Source organism: Falco naumanni, chromosome 7 (genome assembly GCF_017639655.2).
Source record: "Falco naumanni isolate bFalNau1 chromosome 7, bFalNau1.pat, whole genome shotgun sequence".
NCBI classification, from domain to species: domain Eukaryota; kingdom Metazoa; phylum Chordata; class Aves; order Falconiformes; family Falconidae; genus Falco; species Falco naumanni.
This window is the reverse complement of record NC_054060.1, coordinates 37,573,076-37,590,711: the sequence shown is the minus strand read 5'-3', so window position 1 is coordinate 37,590,711 and position 17,636 is coordinate 37,573,076. Positions and strand designations below refer to the sequence as shown.

General features: G+C 39.9%; 1 protein-coding gene across 2 annotated transcripts in view; it reads right to left on the bottom strand.

Moving 5' to 3' along the window:
• BEGAIN (brain enriched guanylate kinase associated) overlaps positions 1-17,016 on the bottom strand; it is a 156,183-nt gene extending 139,167 nt beyond the window's left edge. For both annotated transcript variants that reach the window (XM_040602187.1, XM_040602188.1), the window contains exon 1: positions 16,042-17,016. In XM_040602187.1, the coding sequence (XP_040458121.1) occupies positions 16,042-16,968 (927 nt within the window). In that variant the 5' untranslated portion in view covers positions 16,969-17,016. The remainder of the gene's footprint in view (positions 1-16,041) is intronic.
• Between the last annotated feature and the right edge of the window lie 620 nt (positions 17,017-17,636).

Genomic DNA, 17,636 nt, shown 5'->3' with positions numbered 1-17,636 from the left:
CTTAATGTTGTTAGCCTGATTTCTGAGATCCTTGTAAGGTGATATCCTTTGAAACAACCCTTTAGAGAGCTGTCAATTTTGTATTCACTGAATAAGTGTTTTATTGCTACTGTATAGCTCCATACATTTTTTAAAGGAAAGTATCATGTCGTATTAAATTAAATATCTTTAAAAGACTATTACAGCTTCTATTTTAAACTCATCAGTCCTTCAGGGAATGTTGGCTGGAGTGTGAAGCTAACATTGCCTATAGGGCTAGAAACAGCACAGTACTTCTTATCAGAATGTCATTTTAGAGAACCTTGAAAAAAACCAGTTTAATTCCTTCCTTCCAACCTGCTGTGATTATGCAAGTCAGACTGAGAAAATAGTTGTTACAATTATTTAGCAGCATAATTTGACTCAGGCTCTGTGAGGACTATGCAACCACTCCTTTTGTGGGTGTCCTTTGGTCCTGGTCCCTCTCTGTTCAGACTGGGAACTTGTCTGAAGCACACTGCTGCTTCTTTCTGGACTGGGCAGCTGAGTTTTCCTCCTATAAAAAGCATGACAGGACAGCGGCAGAAAAGTGCATGCAATCCAAAGACTCACATGACATAGAATTAGGATTACTGGGGATTTGTATCACAGAAGGATGGAAAGTTGTCTGAAATTAACACCAGGCAAAAGACGACAAATTCTTTTTCTTAAATATGTGGCTAATTCAGAAGGAAAAGCAGAATGAGGGAGGAAATGCAAAAGTAAATAATGGTAATGTATTATCAGATAAACAGCCTGAAGGCAAAGCACCATTAAGGAAGAGCTACTGACATTCTTATTCAGAAATCTTGAGAAAGTTATGCCAATTTAAAATAAAATGGTATTTAAGAAGTATAAACAAGGTAAAGAAAGGTCTGTTCATAAGAGAAAGAGACCTTTTTCCAGAGGAGTCAATAGGAATGGAAGCATGACTTGTTTTAAAAAAAAAAAAATATGCAGCAAAAATTTTTGACCATTTTTTAAACCAGTGATACCAAAACATTACAAGTCACTTCTAATTAATAAGTTATGTAGGTAGAGTTTTAAACAAGCTATTCCTTTGAAGATGTTCTTACCTCTATGCTAAGTAGTTTAGTTAAATAAATGATCAAATATAAGGCTGTGAAGTTCTGAACATTTATCAAAATGTTTCAGATCGATGCTGGGTAAACTATTAATAGCCAAAGTCATAGGAGAAAGCTATTTTTAACCAAAGGGAATTCTTAACGTTCTTTATCATGAGAAATTAAAGCATCTAATTCTTGGTGAAATTATGCAAATTGTGCTGTCTCCAAAGGTTGTTAGCAGCGCCAGATTTTCTCCCATGGATCCAGAATGGAAAATACACACTATCCTTTTCCATTAACAAATTAAAGGTGGCCTCTGCAGCATGTACCCTGCTCCCTGATTCCTATATAAGCTTTCTCCATGTCCATGACAAGAGCTGCAACTGGTCAGTGTTCAAAGCATTTCAAGATTGAGCAGCTCAAGTGCAGTGCCTGTGCTGATGAGATGAGCCAGGAGGATGTCTGTGAGCAGGGTTTGGGGGTGATCTGAATCTGTCTCCATGGCAGAGACCAGGTTGTGGGGGGTACTGCAAGCTTACCAGGCTGCCAGGCTGAACCAGCTCATATGTGATGAGATCCCAGGGAAACCATCCCTGTTTGCCTCCTGGGAATCAGTTCCAAAGCTACTCCCTCTTACCTCCAAGCAGTACCTGTCACGTGCATCTCATCCAGTTTTGTTACACAACACAAAGAATAAGGAAGAGTGGTAATTCCGAGCACATGCAAGTACTTGTCTGCCTGTATTTTTTTCATTGCCTAACACATCAGAAAGCACAATGCCCCACAGTGAGTATTTGCAAGATTAGGCTCCCAAACCCTACTGCTTTGCCTTTGACTTCACATCTCAGTAATAAGCAGTTCCACAGTGGCCGTGATGTATTATACATTGATAATAACAGCACAAATCTCTTTAGACTCTCCTACTTACAATATTTGTTATAATCCTCAAATAATATTTTTCCACAAATAAATAAAATCCAGTGATAGATAATTTCAGGCTTTTATGCCAGAAGTGCATGAAAAGCTATAACTCTTTTACCACTTCCCCCACCCCCCCCCCACCCCCCGAGTTCTCTTTTTTCTTTTCTGCTTTTGATATTTTAAGAGGTAAAGTGTTAATATAAAACACAAACGTGGCTGTCACCTTAGTTTTAATCTGTTCTGATAAGTGGAAATGAATGACTGAATAAAGAGAATTTATTTGAAGTACCGTAGGCCCAAAGCAAACACACATTGCACCAGTTATAAATAAAAAATATAGAAAGCATAAAGAGAAGCAGAGTTGTGCAAATATCTGCTAGATTGGGTGGTTTTGGAAATACAAAAGACAACTGGAAAAGTTTTTAGTTATACACCTATCATCTGTGAAAGTAATGGAAGGAAATGGCAAGCAAGATAATAAAAAGGTAGATTTATTTCTGACAGTAGTTAAGTTCTGCTGCACTTTTATTGAAGTTAATAGTTTACAGTTAATCCAGGCACAATAATTTAACTGCAAAACTGCATTTTAGGGGTTTGAGTGCTGTACTTGACATAGAAATGTAAGATATTTTTAACTTTGAGCTATAAGAGGAAAGTGCAAATATAGACAGTCTGTGACTGAACTAAGTCTGAACTGCAGCAGCCTCACAGTTCAGAGAGGCTGCGAGTCCTGGGCTGTGGCTGGCAAAAATGGCACCAACTGCTGGAAGACTTGGGACAAACCTCAGACAGGACAGTTAAATTTGCCATGTCATGCAGTCATTCCATGTAGATCCAAGTTTTCAGGGACTGACAGTGCACTGACATTATAGATGGAATTGATTTAACTTTTCTGGTTACGTACAGCCCAACTGGAATTACGTAAGTACAGAGGAATAATTTCTTGAGGGAGAGAAATTTAGACGGCACACATGGGGGTTAATATGTTCGTAGATTTAGGGGCCTTAAAAAACCAATAAAGACAGCATTGCAGATATATTTGTGCATATCCAACATCTTTGTTGGAAAATGCTAAATTAAAATCGATACCCAAGAAATCTCCCTAGAAAATGGCACTTGTGCCATTACTAAGGCTTACAGAGATGATGCCCTGATCTGGAAGAAAAAGAATGAGTTAATGTGATAATAGGGTATAGGTAACTTCAGAAAGAATCAGACTTACTCATCTGGAACTATGAAGTGTTTGCTGCCATACAGAAATCTTCTTTTCAACTAACTGAAACAATCTAGAAGCTAGCTATTCCCTATTTTCTTCTTCCTGTCACCCTGGAGGGATGCTATACCTATGCTTTTGTAAAATCCTGTTATGACGAGGAGGTTCATAAGATATATTAAGTCTGAAATAATAACAGTTATTAGTGTCATGATTCAGTGTCAATCTGCCTGCTCTGGTAAAAAAAGAAAGGTGTACAGAGGTTTGTGGAAATGGTTAATTCTTTTAGCTAATATGTATCTAATTTAGTTGCTGAAAGAAGGACCTGCAAGTGACACTCGTGTAAAACTGCCCACTGAAAAAGGGCTACTCACTTCAAATAATTTCAGGAAACTGAGGTGTGAAATAAATAGTTGCCCGTGTCTTGGGGTATTATGACAGTAAGCACAAACTTCAATTGTCCCACAGTGCCTCAAGAATGCTTATCCCATGCTCCCACCGAACTAAAATAATACCTTTGCCTATAAGCACTTGCAGTGCTATACCTGTACCTTGCTGAGCAGACTGCACACAGTGTTCTTAAAGTTATTTCCTCTCAGATAGAAAGATTATATGATATTCTAGCACTTAACCATAATTTATTTTTCTGTTCCGTAGTTCAGGGTAAGATATGTTATCAGTAACAGGCTACATCTTAAAGTTTTTAACCCCAAAGCAAGACATAAACACTTCAGAACAGCAAGAACAGAAATTTTCTAAGCAGCATAGATTTAGTAAGCACTATGTGGGTATAGGAAAAATTTCCAGTATATGTTGGCATGAGGACTCCTCAGACTATGCAAATAAAATAATTAGTTGATCATTCCATGAGTAAATTTCTTCAACTTTCTAAGGTATGTTTTTGCAACACATCCAATTATGACAGGATCTTGAAACACTACACAAAACTGATCACTTTAAGAGTTATTTGTATTTTACAGCTGGGGAAACTGAGGCAGTGCCAGGATCGGTCTGTACTCAAAGTTACACAATAAACCAGTGGAGACAACTGTAAGAAAAGCTAGTATTATGCCCTCCCTTGCCTTTTATCTGCCTCAGGAGCTTCCATTATTGTCCAGATTTAATAGAAGGGTCTTGTATGTAGTGGTGAACCCTATCAATCTATGTCCAATTTTACATACACTTTGCAGCAACGTTTATCTGGAAAACAGTAGTCAGTACACAAAACAACGAGTACTGGAGCAGCTGTGGTGTTAACAACTGTTGTTCAACAGAAAGTAAGGATTTAGCTAGTTCTTCCTGACATATTACAGCAGTGTGCATACACCTTCATAAAATTCCATCATAGCTTAGAGGACACATGCTAATATTTATTATAGCTATTAGGCTTCGTAGTTTTGAGGAGTGCATGAATCAAGCTATCAATCTGTGGTACTAAAATAACTGGGTTACTCGAGGAGTTACCTGTTGTTTTTCTTCTGGTGATAGAAGTCCAATAATAGTGGAAAATACTTAATCCCTAGTTGTCATGATGCTTAGCTAATTACTGTGTTATTAAATAGTGACTCAGCCAGAAAGGTTCATTTGTTTCTTCCTTCTCAAAGAACTGGAAAGCTTATGCAATGAGAAAGTGAAAGTTGAAACTTTCTTCTCAGCTCTTTGTCACGAACATTTCCCAGTATAGGGGAGAGATGTATTTCCTTCAAGGAAGGAACACTTAAGATCTGAACAAATGCAAGAAAAGCAGGAAACCAACCATGGCTGCCAATACACAATTTAAAGAGCTGTAACACTGCTGTGGTCATATCAGACCACATATCAGAGACACAATAACCTGTGAAAATGATTACTGCACACCTGAGCTCAGAAATGAAGCAGTTAGCTACGTTAGTACCCAGCATTTGTTCTGAAGGTCTGATGTTTGAAGAATAAGGCCTCTTTGTTTCCCAGGTTGCTTCCAGGTTGCAATTTTAGCTTCTACACTCAAAATGGTTATGAGTGAGGTACAAAATAGCTGCCGGTAGCTTGTAAGGGGAACAATCTTCTTTTTACCCTTGCCTAGTTCCAACATAAATAAACAGATAAATAATAATTTGCCAACAGCTTCCTTCCTGCTGTAGGGAAATGTTTCATATTTTGTTGGAATAATTAACAGGCTTTTTGTTATTTTCTGTCACCATATGTTTCTTTCCTGCTCTGTATTTGAAACTTCTCAGTTCAGCTCACTGTTTTGCAGCACTGGGAGTTGCAAACTGGATGCAGAAGGTGTGTAGAGCCTGGGGAAGGTGGGAAAGTGGGGCTTACGCACTTACACACTGACACTGGAAGCAGAACTTAAAGCTGCATATGGCCTGCTGTTGTAGCTATCAATGAAGTAAAAAGCCATTTACTTTTGACTGAGGACTGAGTGCCTCAACAAAAGAGCCAAACTAATTTTGTTCTAATTATTTATTGTGTTCCAGTTCTCATTACTGTTTCTATTTTAATTGTATTTTTAATTAACTGCATTGATTGTAATGGGCTGTACACTTCCCTCATGTAACTTTGCTGACTGGTTTAGCATGTATTTTGTTTTACTACAACATCAAAGAAATAAGCGAGGGGAAATCTCAAAATACTGAAAAGTGAAGAAGATGGGCATATCCAAGGCAAGTGGCCTTTTTCTTCATTTTACTGCTTAATATGGGCACCTGTGAAGACAATTTTAGCAGACTCTTGTTTCTAGTTTTTTACTCCTGTAAATTCCTTATGATGAGAGTAATTTTGGCTTTGTTCTGGTTGTATGGTGATTCTGTTTCCTCCTTGCAATAGCCTCTTGTATACTGGGCAATATTTTACCTTCTGCTGCTGTTTGGGGATGGGCCCTGCTGGGGTGGCCAGAGGTGTATCTGGCACAGCACAGCCTCCATCCACCTTGTGTTTGCCAGCCCCATCACAGGGCCGGGGACTTGCTGGGGCCCAGCAGCCACAGGGGTCCCCTGGGGTCTGTCAGGGCAAGGCCTGGCAGCCAGGGCCTGTCCCACCACCCCAGGCAGCAGCAGAGCAGCCAGGGGCACTGGGGCAGCCCCAGCTCTGGGTGCTGGACGCCTGCCTGGGGACAGGGCCAGGCTGGGCCGTGGGCCTTCGGGTGGGCTTGGCTGGCTGGGGCCCGGTGGCTGGGCAGGGCAGGGCTGTGAGGAGCTGAGGCCAGGCCTGCTGCAGCATGGCTGGGGCAGGGACTGATGGCCCGGGGGGTTGACAAGGAGGTCCTGGGCAGTGGACAGCGTGGGGGGCACCTCAGGTAGTCAGGGCCATTAAGGCCTGCTGGTGCCCTCTGGCCCCTGACTGTTCACCAGAGGCTGTTGCTGTTTGGTTTCATGCTGCTGGCTTGCAGGCAGTCCCGGTTTTCTTGTTGCAAGACTATGATTCAGCTGAGTCTCCAGAAATAGGATGTGTCTGGTACTTTCTGCGAGCTCGCAGCACAGCACAGCATAGCAAGCGGTGCGAAGGTCTGGCTGGCTGCTGTAGAAATAAGTGGCTGTGAACCGGCTTTTGAATCCTCAATAGCTGCTCATTTTAACCATGTTCACACAGCAGGTTTTTGTTACTACAGTTATCGAGGGAATAACTGTTCTTTGGGGGAAATGTCTCTTGATTTTCAAGAGAACAAGTGTTGCTGTATGAACAGGCCTAGTATTTATTCCTCATTCTCTTTTGTTTAAAATGATCTCACTATCCAAGCAGGGAGCAGGAGGCAGAGACTGCCATATCACTGATCCTTCTTGCCAAACTAGCATCAAATATTAATGCAAACAGCTCATAAGCTCGACAGATACAGATGTACATTTGAATAATTTTAGTTTATCTTTGCAGGTATTGAATTTACTGTCAGAAATTGAGACCTGTTGGCCAACAGTGTCATAACAGAAGGCTGAGCAGACTACAGTCTATGACCTAGGTGTTCAGCAATAGGTACTCCAATGCTGCTGTATCAAACTCACTTGATTTTTTTCAACATTAAGCTCCAAACAAGTTCTGGACTATCCTTTTGGTAGTGAAAAAAGAAACCAATTTAGTTGTAGATACAGTGGTGATTTGAGGGATGGAAGACACAGTGGGATGTTTAAACACCTTCTGTTCATTCTAGTTACTTAGTAAGTTTTCTGTGACACAGAAAAAAAGACTTGAATGCTTTTCTGCCAAGGCTGATTTTTGGAAATGGGAAAGCTTCTTTTAAACCCAATAAATGCCTGCTTATTCTTGGGAAGTTACCATTCTGGAAATTTCACAAGCATCCTCACAAGAGTATTATACTCTAAGTATACTCACAAGAGTACTCACAGGGGTATGAATGCGCTACTGTAGTTTCCAAATCAGACAAAAGAGCAGAATTGCATGTTTTATTTACTGTCTGTAGATATATAGCAGTGGTATCTCAAAGCAAATGCATCTGCTTCCTGAATCCAAATAGAATTGGTCCTCCTGAGACTCCAGTAACAACTGTATATTATGAACTACCCTCTTAATAAGATTTTCCAACCAGTTTTGCATCTACCTTTTGATATTTCCCCCTGTATTTTCCTGGCTTGCTTACAAGAATATCATGGGAGACTGTTTTAAAGCCAAGATTTATGGTATCTGCTGCTTCTTTTTTTTCCATAAGATGTGTTTTCCTGTCATCTAAAACTCCTGGCACTGAAAAGCTTCATCTGAGAAGGTCAAATTTAAGCCCCTTTGCAAAGAGGAAGTCATTGAAACAAATGTCTGAGCTAGTCTGTGAAAAAGCCATTTTTTAGAGCTTTATGAAAAAATATGTATTTCATAAATATAAAACAGCTTCCCAAATGGGGTCCTGCTTCTCCTTATCAGACCTGAGGTCAAAGCTGGCAGTTCCGGAAGGTAGGCTTCATTTCTGAGGCCCACATTTAGTATAAAACCCTCCAATCTATCCTGTAACTCATAAACCTTTCTCCTCTTGAAATTTGTCAGTCTCTAAGTTTTAATGTTACAGTTTCTGATGTGATACTAAAACCCATGGAGCACCAAGGTGACACAGAAAACAACGTATTTCAAGTGCAGCTTTGGCACAGTAATGTAATACTAATTCCCTCTTTTTTGTCCCCAAAATGCATGCTATGGTAGGTTCATATATTTCTCAGGTTAGATGTTAGAGCATGATGGGGAGGGTATCAAGGTTACCTAGGTTTCTATTAATTGCATGCCGTATATCAGTGGACAGAATTTTAATTGAGCTGAAAACCTTTGAATGAGTGGGGCAAAAATGTCAGTCACAAGTGAATAAAACACACCAGAGCAACCTCTGGCTCTGGGTGGTGCCTTGCACTTGAATCTTCTTTTCATAGAATTCAGATATTTTCACTATGTTGACCAAACAAAATAGTTACGTTAATTAATGCATATGTCTGTGGGACAGGTAACTGCATGCTGAGGTCATCTGCTTCTGTGATATACCAAAGCCATGCAGGGCAAAAAAATCCTGTTTTGTAAACAGGACAAACACAGGCTGCTGGCTGAAGGAAGAAATTAAAAATCATTGAAACACCTTCAAAATCTTTTGTCATAAATTACACAGAAAGGCTTTTAGACCAAACCTGGGCCAGAGAAGAAAGATCTGTTGGTCTTTCCCCTTGTCTGGCTCTGCAGTTTTCAGGCTTGTCTGGTGATGGTAGTTGTTATAAGCCTGTTGTAGCTTCCATTCCTCTGAAAGTACTATTTCTTTCTAAGGGCACTCAAAGATAAAGAGTGCAATTAAGAAGTGATTTTCAAACTCAAAGGAAGGGGAAAAGCCATGTTAACAAAAATCACCGGAAAAGATTGCCACTGTTGCTTTCCTGTGGCTGGTGCCAAGAGATACCGAAATCAACTGCATGTACTCAGCATTTTTCTCTGGCTGAGTAGCTACCCCTCTGAAGGCAAAGAGTAGATTTGGCTGGAAAATGATTTTGTGTTCTGGTTGGAGCCCTGAATCCGGTGCAGAAATTCACCATTATAGTAACGTCTGTTCCTTTGTCTAAATATCTCCCTCCTGACTCCCTTGCTGCTTCACTACTTCTCTAAAAATGAGGTGTGGGGGGTGCGTGTGTGTGTGTGTGTGTGTGCGTACAACCCAAGTACAAACCCTACCTTTACAAATTGCAAGCTTTGTGCTGAGATACTTAATTTCATTGAAAACACATAATCACATTGTTTTTATTATGAAGCTGCTTGGAGTGTCTATTTTATCCTGTCTTGAATAAATAGCTTACTCTTTTGAGTACTGGCTTATAGATATCTATGCTTTGTAAAGAAGATTTTGATCTAATTTGTATTTGATGAGCTGAGAAGCTGTAAATGACCATATGCGTCATCTTGGGAACATTGTAGCTTTATGCACTGTGTTCGACTAGACGAAGGATCCATTAGTGACCCAACGGAGGTGTTTTAGAGCAGGCAAGGAGAACTCTCAAAACACCATCTGCTCATACTGTTGCTTGTAAAGCGATGTCACATCTGCTGCTCTAAAAACATTATGCTGATCTCTCCTACAGTACATGGCTGCTGCACTCCTCTTAACAGTGGAAAAAAGAATCAATGCCACATTATTGAGACAAGAGGTGTTAAGTTAACTACAGATGAAATTGCATATGGCCTTCTTGGCTTCCCATATCTTATGACTGTACCATAAATGTCACAAACAAAGTGAAGGAGAGGATTCAGCACTCTATCACTCTATATTTAACTGACGAAGCTGGGTAAATACCTGAATTGTTACTCTTTGCTGAGCTCCGTCTTGCCCCAGATTAGTTGTTGTTGGTGTAACTGATGCTACTATGTACTTCGACCCTAACACAGATAAGTCCTCTCAAAGATTGAGGAGATATTTAAGATAGATTGATCGGTGGAAAATTAGGTTTGTCATTGATTTCAGATGGAGTGAGGTTAGAAAGCATTACCATTTCTTTCGGCCAGCAGATTTTATACCTTGGAGTACTTGGCTGCCTAACACCTATGAGGTGCTGTAAAGCTAATTTACCTACCCTGGAAGCTTTAAGTGTACACATCTGCACACATTTGCAATACTACTCATTACTACTACACCCAGAGTGACAATTTCATAATAGTGGTGTGCAGAATTGGAAAAACACTCAGTGTTGGTATCAGAAGGAGTGAGGTTATATAGGAATCCTTGGAAGTACTAAGGAACTGCATTGGAGCCCAAATTGACTAAAGATGTGTTACTCGGCTTTCCACACCTAAATTCAGTTGTTTTGACCTGTGATTCATATACAGTATTATCAGACACAGAGACTGTTTTCAGGGATCTGCAGATGAAGAAAAAAGAACAGAGTGAAGTTGTTATGGTTTATATTGCTAGCAGCACAGTGGCTATGCTTACTTTGTATGATGAGTCTAAAGCTAGTTAGTCTGAAAATTGCTGTATTTGTCTGATGTCTCTGAATGGTGAAAAGAAGTGACTGATATCTTCTCTCAGACAAATTTTTGGTAAAGGAACTGAGCCATTTATTTTAATATGTACTTTGACAAAATATTTTTAGACTGCTGACAGTCTGATGGTCACCTCCAATTTGCAAGGCAGAGGGGAGCAGCAAAATTCTAAGCAGTGTCATGCAGGATAGCATGGCAAGAGAGAAGCCAGGATGCCAGGAAAGATGGCCATGTGACATCTTCCATTGCCATATGAGACTCATATGAGGCCTTAATGACATGAACTGTCATATGAATGTCATGTGCTAAAGAACTGAAGCATCTGATATAGTTCTGGTTTTTACCTTCATCTGGTAACCTTGAGTTACCAGAGCAGTGGATCAGAGCTTCATTATTTCTGCTATTGAAGGTGGTTCTACATTGTCCTGTCTGCCTGAAAGAGCAGGAGCAGAAGAGAAAATAGGACACTGGGAGGCTTTTCGGGCCTGTGCTCTGCTACTGGCTTGATCACTGACCCAGGCAAATCAATTATCTGCACTTCTGGTGCCACCTCTTACTATTTCTCTTTTAACATATTGCAGGCATGAGTCAGTGAAATAGTAGATGCTTTATATTATAATGTATTTGAACCCAAATCTTAAATCATAAACATCATTATGCTGTAAATGGAAATGAAAGATTTGGTATTCATCCAAGAACAAAGCAATTGCCTTTTTACAGCATGGTAGCAGGCTGGAAGGGCTGCAAGAGGACTGCAAGTCTTCTTGTATAAAAAACCTTTGGCCTAGAGCAACAAAAATCACCATATTGCCTGCTCTTTCGGTGAGATTTTGTTAGAACTCGTGTGTCCTAGAAACTGAGTTTCTTTAGAAATGGAAGATTAGTTGCATTTTCTACTACAATAGCATTCTACCACAGCCTTTGCAGGAAAGTGTTACACTGCCTCAGGTTCTTTGATGCCTAGGAAGTTCAGGTGTGTGAGGCTATAACTTTTAGAGATGCCTCTGCACCATCAGAGAGCCACTCCCCTGCTAAGGCATTCTTCTTGCAAGAGAAACTGCACTGAACAGCTGAAATCCTCATGTATAACAGATAGCAGAAAGAACAGAAATTAGTATCACTTTTCTTGTTTGTGTTAATGTCTATGACACTACTTCAGTAGCCTACCTATAGGGTTCCTCAAGAATTAAGCAGCCTGCCTGGATGGGATATATATATACATCATTAGGATTTGAATCTTCTCAATATCCTATATAAATGTCTAAACTGCTCATATTTCATCTTTACAATAGTAATTGTAATATTAATTTCTTGTCAGAGGAATGACAAGAGGTGTTATTCTAGCTTGTGTTTCACTGATCTGCATTTTATAGGGATGCAAGCCTTTGCAACAGGCAACTGTCCCTTTCTGGCTCTAGGTTGATAGAAATTAAATATCTTAAGGTATACATGGATTGAAATCAGGGTGAGAATGCTTTCTTTTCAAGTAGTTTTTCTAAGGCTACAGAGTGGAATTGACTTGCTTATATGGAGCCAAGTTTAGACCTTTAGACTAAACCAAACTGGAGGCTGCATCAGTCACTCTCCAGGTGCCTTGTCCTGGCAGGTGGCTGTAATATCAACCTGAGCTGGGTGATGAGACTAGTGCAATTCATTTGAGAGATGGAGGACAGATGGACACTTGAGACAAGCAGGAATGCAGTTGGCTTGGTAGTTGCAGAATGTCAAATACAGAAGAAACCATGCAGCTGGTGCCAAACCAAGGTGAGAATCCTGTTGCCACATAGACACATCACTCTGGGTTCAGAAAGAGTATGTGTTTGTGCAGTGATGCTGCCTAGGTAATAAGAAGTTCTTGTTGGCTCTACATTTATTCTTGCAGCTTTGCATGGATGCAGCTAAATTATTCTCAGGCATAGCTTCATAAGCATGGATAGTTCCTATGGAGCAAGGCCATGTTTCTGCCCTCTCACCACCTGCCTGAATCAGGTGTGTTTTACATCTTAAGCCTTAAATTCCAAAATGTTTTGTAGAAGTGCCATTATCCCAACCCAAGCTTGTTTTTTTAAAACATCCTCTGCACCAAATTGGAACATTGTATTTCTACCAACTCAGAGGGGTTATTGTAGCTTAGTAAGTCATTTGCATTGATAAGGCTTGGCTTTGCTTATTTTGTGTGATGAGATAATATGGCCTTAGGTGACAAGTGCACAATTGCTTAGGATATGTATGCATATAATTGCAATGGTGAAGTCAATAATTAAGTGCTTCTAAGACCTCTTGCACACAGAATGTGAACTACCGATAGTTTCTTATAAGGTGGAAAGATACAGCTCTTCTAAGAAAGAAACAGGACTGCTTTCCTGAGACTGAGAAAAATCAGTGTCTAATATTGTGTTATATGGTCCCTTGTGCAGGCAAAAGTAGATACATAAAGATGAGATCTAGTTGGGAAGATGATCCCAATTCATGTATGGCTCAAGTTAATGGAAATGTAATATTCAGATTGAATCAAATCTCAAGAAGTTTCAGAATTACTCATGTGTGAAGTCAGTCTCCTAGACTAAATTTTTACCCATAGTTTCCTCCTGGAACAATAGCAGCGGTATCCAAATCTTTCCTGAAGGCACTGATTACTTGAAACAAATGTATTAAAGATAAAATGTGTATTAATAGATACAGGCCAGTCTCCTCTCATGCCTGGCTTTCTTTGAAAGTTACCCTGAGTCTGAGGAAAATAGGCATTGTTTGGATCCATCCACATTTCTCTCTGTGTTGATCTGCCCTTTGACAAGCTCTGACAAGCATGTTTTCCCAGTTCTGAGAAATTTTCCATTGTGTACAACCCTTTTCAGACTTTTCCTGCATTTTTCAGCCTACTGAACTGGTCATTTCATTTCAGCCTGGAAGCATGACATAGTCTCGAGCTGTGCACCCTCCTCTACATTGGTGTGGATTCAGAAGCTTGCTTTCATGTAGTTAAATCATTTTGCTTTCCTGCCTATTTATCCAGTGACTCCAAATTTTGATCAATACATAGAAATGAGAAATAATTTCATCCTGCTGGCTAGGTTACTAAAATATTTAGACCATAGTAATGTCATGTCCATTGTATTTTGTAATTGCTTTCTACCTATCAGAATTCCCTTTAACATCAGTCACTAAATGGATCATCCTTTTTGATCCTGCTAGCTGTCTGGAAATTCCTCTGCACAAATCTACAGCGAAGGTGGTTTCTTTGTGAAATTTCATTTCAGTGACAGCTGTTTGCAAACCGATAAATACTTGCTGCAGAAATGTCCCTGAACATTTTGGCCAGTTCTCAGAAGTCTGAAAGTTGAAAATCACTTTAGTGGGTCTGGATCCAATATAGACATATCAAATGTAGTGCAGACACAGTTGCGGAGACCTCAGGGGTCCTCAGAAAACGTAACCAACAGAAGGCAATGTCACAGCATTCCTCTTGTAAGTCACCTTTTTTTTTTTTTTTTTTTTTTTTTTAATTAGGTGCAGCTTTCTTAATCTTAAACTTTCAAGCATGTTCTTTCATGCTTTTCAGGATGTGTGTTGTTATATATCTGCTACCCTGCTTTTATACTTAAGTCAATGTAACCGGATCCATTTCTTTCTCTAGAAGATTATCTCCTGTGTATGAATAATAACTTGGCAACAAAAACATGAAACAGTTTTAGGCAGTGTGTTCTATATGCGTATTCAAATGAACATTACATAACCAAGTACTTTTTAAATATCTTCACAGTAATGGCACCAAAGACTGTCTGTACAGTTGTTCTTTTGCTTCTTACTAGGCATGCTTCAGGTGAAGACTTGCACTAAATGAGGTCAAGGTTTTGCATGCAGGAGACATGAATCTATAGGTATGATTGAATGTGTTTTGCTTTTGCTTTTTGCCCTGACACTCCTTTCTTTTCTCATGTTGAGCTCTGCAATCTGAGGCATTGTTTGTTGAGGTAAAATGCTTAGTAACTACTGTGTTTAATCTAAATGACTAGATTTAAAGCAGGCTGATGCTTAAATTGGAGGAGGCTGATGCCCACATTAACTGAGTGGTAGTACAGAGCACTTGGGAGTGTTTAGTCAGTTAGTACTCGATAGGCTGGATGTTCCAATCTGTACAGTATAAGCAAGTCCACTGGAAAAGATGCTCTGACAGACGGCTAATTGAAATGTGAAAAAAGCATAACTTGCCATGGGCTCAGGCCAGAGCCTCCTGACCCCTTTGCAGGACAGCTCCCATTGTGGAGCTGCAACAAGACACAGTGTGCAAATGCTTTCTGTGTTTCATTATCTTTCATCTCTTCCCTTCTTCCTTCAGCCATCTTTGATAGGTGATAATTAAAATATCCAAGGACATCCTATAAAATCCTAAGCTTGTGTTGCTGAAAACTGAATGAAATTCTGAAGACTGGAATGTTCTCCCACTTCCTACAGTCCTCTGTGGAAACATACAACCTTTTGTTTCTTTGGTTTTAAATCTGAGTAGGCTTTTTAAAGAATAATGCAGCTGTAGCAGCTCCCATTTCAGCAACATCTGTGTACATGTGTATAATCTTAAGCAACAGTTCCTGGACCTTTACTGTTTTAGCAGGATTACAACTGCTGTTCTGGAGACATAATAGCATAATGTTCAAGGTTTGGCAGCTCAGGATTTGTGAGAATGCCATGCAAGCAAATAACAAATTTCCCTTTGCCCTCCTCCATAGGCGTAAATACCTCTTCCTCAACCAAACAAAAAATCTCATAAGAAAAAATTAAAAACATAAATATTTTTGACCAGACCATAGAAGAAAGCTTCATCTTTTTTTTGTTTGTTTGTTTTTTCCTCTGAAAAATCAGGGAAGAAATTATCAATCTAGATGTATTAACTTCAAACACACAAACTTTAGCAACATTTTCAGAATGCCAGAGCTCTTGCTAGTACTTAAACACACTTAACCGAGCATGCCTGTTTAGTGTGGAGATACCTGAGCAAGTTCTAAGCTAGTGAGCTTGACTGCCTGAGTAGTCTGTCACACTACTCTCTTCACCCTTTTCTGAGGGTGCCTTGACTGCTCATATTGAGCCAACCTGGTTATATATATATGCTGCATTGCAGTGCAGGAATATTTTTCTTGTTTGACCTCGTAAGGTCTTCCTTTAAGACACCAAAGTAAAAGGACTAGGAAGTTGTATCTTGTCTTTCCTTCCTCCCATGCCTCCTAGAGCTGGTTTCCTGAGCTACTAAAAATAAACCCTCCCTCTTTGTTCTACCCTGGACAAAAGTTTGTGAACACAGTAAAAGACCTCCCAGAAAGACAGGAACACTTCTTAAATAGTCACATTAATGCACAAGTACTTGTCACATACCACCCAAAGAAGTGATTTGAGAGAGCTCACCATGCTTGTACTTCTAGGCAGAGATGCAGATTTTGTGGCTGGCATTTCTTTGCTTTGAGAAATCATAATTTCTACAGGCAAGCCAGATCTTGTTCTGCATGAGGCACCATTATCAAGAGACCTGAGAGAGGGAGCTGTATCCAGGGACAAGGACTTCTCTAATTTGCGTATTCTTGGTTCAGCCACAATGTCATCACTTCTTAGACTCTCTAAGTCGACTTCTTCATGAGTTTTCCCATCTAGAATGTTCTCTTTCCAGCTTTCAGAAGACTTTCTCTTGATATGCAAATCATCTAGGCTTCTCACACTGGGTGGAAAAGTATTTTTCAGTTTAGCAGCTCGGTATGCCCTCAGGCTCATGGGATCAAGCACTCTGAAAGTAACTTCATTAATAAACTGAGAGAATTTTAGTTTAGCTTCAATTTTTTCTTCTACAATGGACAGTGAACTTGATGATCCTTGACTTACTAAGCTCAAATCAGATGCAGAGGAACTGCTTTTCTTGTGAGTCTTCTTCTGCCTCTGGAGCTTTTGGCTTGCATTTCCCACTTCTGTTGGATATAGAGAAGAGTGTTCCAGTCCGTGGGTTTTTTCACCCCCTTTCTGACAGTGCTTTGATCGATGGGGTCGATAGCCTTCATCCTTATTTTTGCTTTTAACAAAGCTTTTAGCTTCTGACCTTGCACTACCCTGTAACTCAAAGCTGTCCTCACTGGAGCTGCAGCGTTTTGAGTAACTGTTCATTGTCAGATCTCCAGAGAGTTTCCTCTCCACATCAGTTCCTACTCCTGGTACACATGTGGAGGTGGATGCACTGCATGCTTTTTCTTCAGCCACCCTGCCAACCGCCTCTTGCTTGGTTAGTCTTCCAGGCATAGCACCCTCTGGCTTAACAGGGGAAATGGAGCCCTTTGACAATGACTCCATTTATTTTTGTGTCTGTATGTCAGCTGGCATCAGTGCAAGTGGCATTCCCATGAATCCTTCTCTACCTTGCAAGACAACAGGCATGACTTTGAAAGGCATAACAGTGCAGCCACCGCATTTATCCTATATGCATCACAAATTATGCATATGTTTCATAATTAGATCAATAGCATATTGTCATCATTTTAATTAGCCATACTAATGAACAGAATCTATAGGACATGCAAATTTTCCAGCATATTGAGTGCTCAGTGAATGAGCATGGGCTGTCATTGATCCAAAGCAGCATATGATATATTCCTGTCTGTTGAACTGGAAACCAAACTACCATGATGTAGATCAATTATCACTAAGTAAAGTCTGTGGTGGTTCTGTTTCAGGGCTTTTTAAAATCCAATAGCAGTGAAGGTCATGCTATCTTGTTCTAATGCTAGTAGTGTTTGCTATTCTATTAGAAAGCTTAGTGACAGGTCTGCTAGACTGAGAAAGACAAAAAGAGAATGTGATCCTCACTTTCTACCTGCTTGTTCTTGCCATAATTTTAATTTTAAAATCATTTGTAAAGGTTTGAATTCAAAGTGAGGTGTAGTATTTCAGCATTGTAAATGAGTCTGGAGTAGTAATGATGGGTTCTTCTAGTGCTTTGCATGTGAAGCTTTTCTCATTCT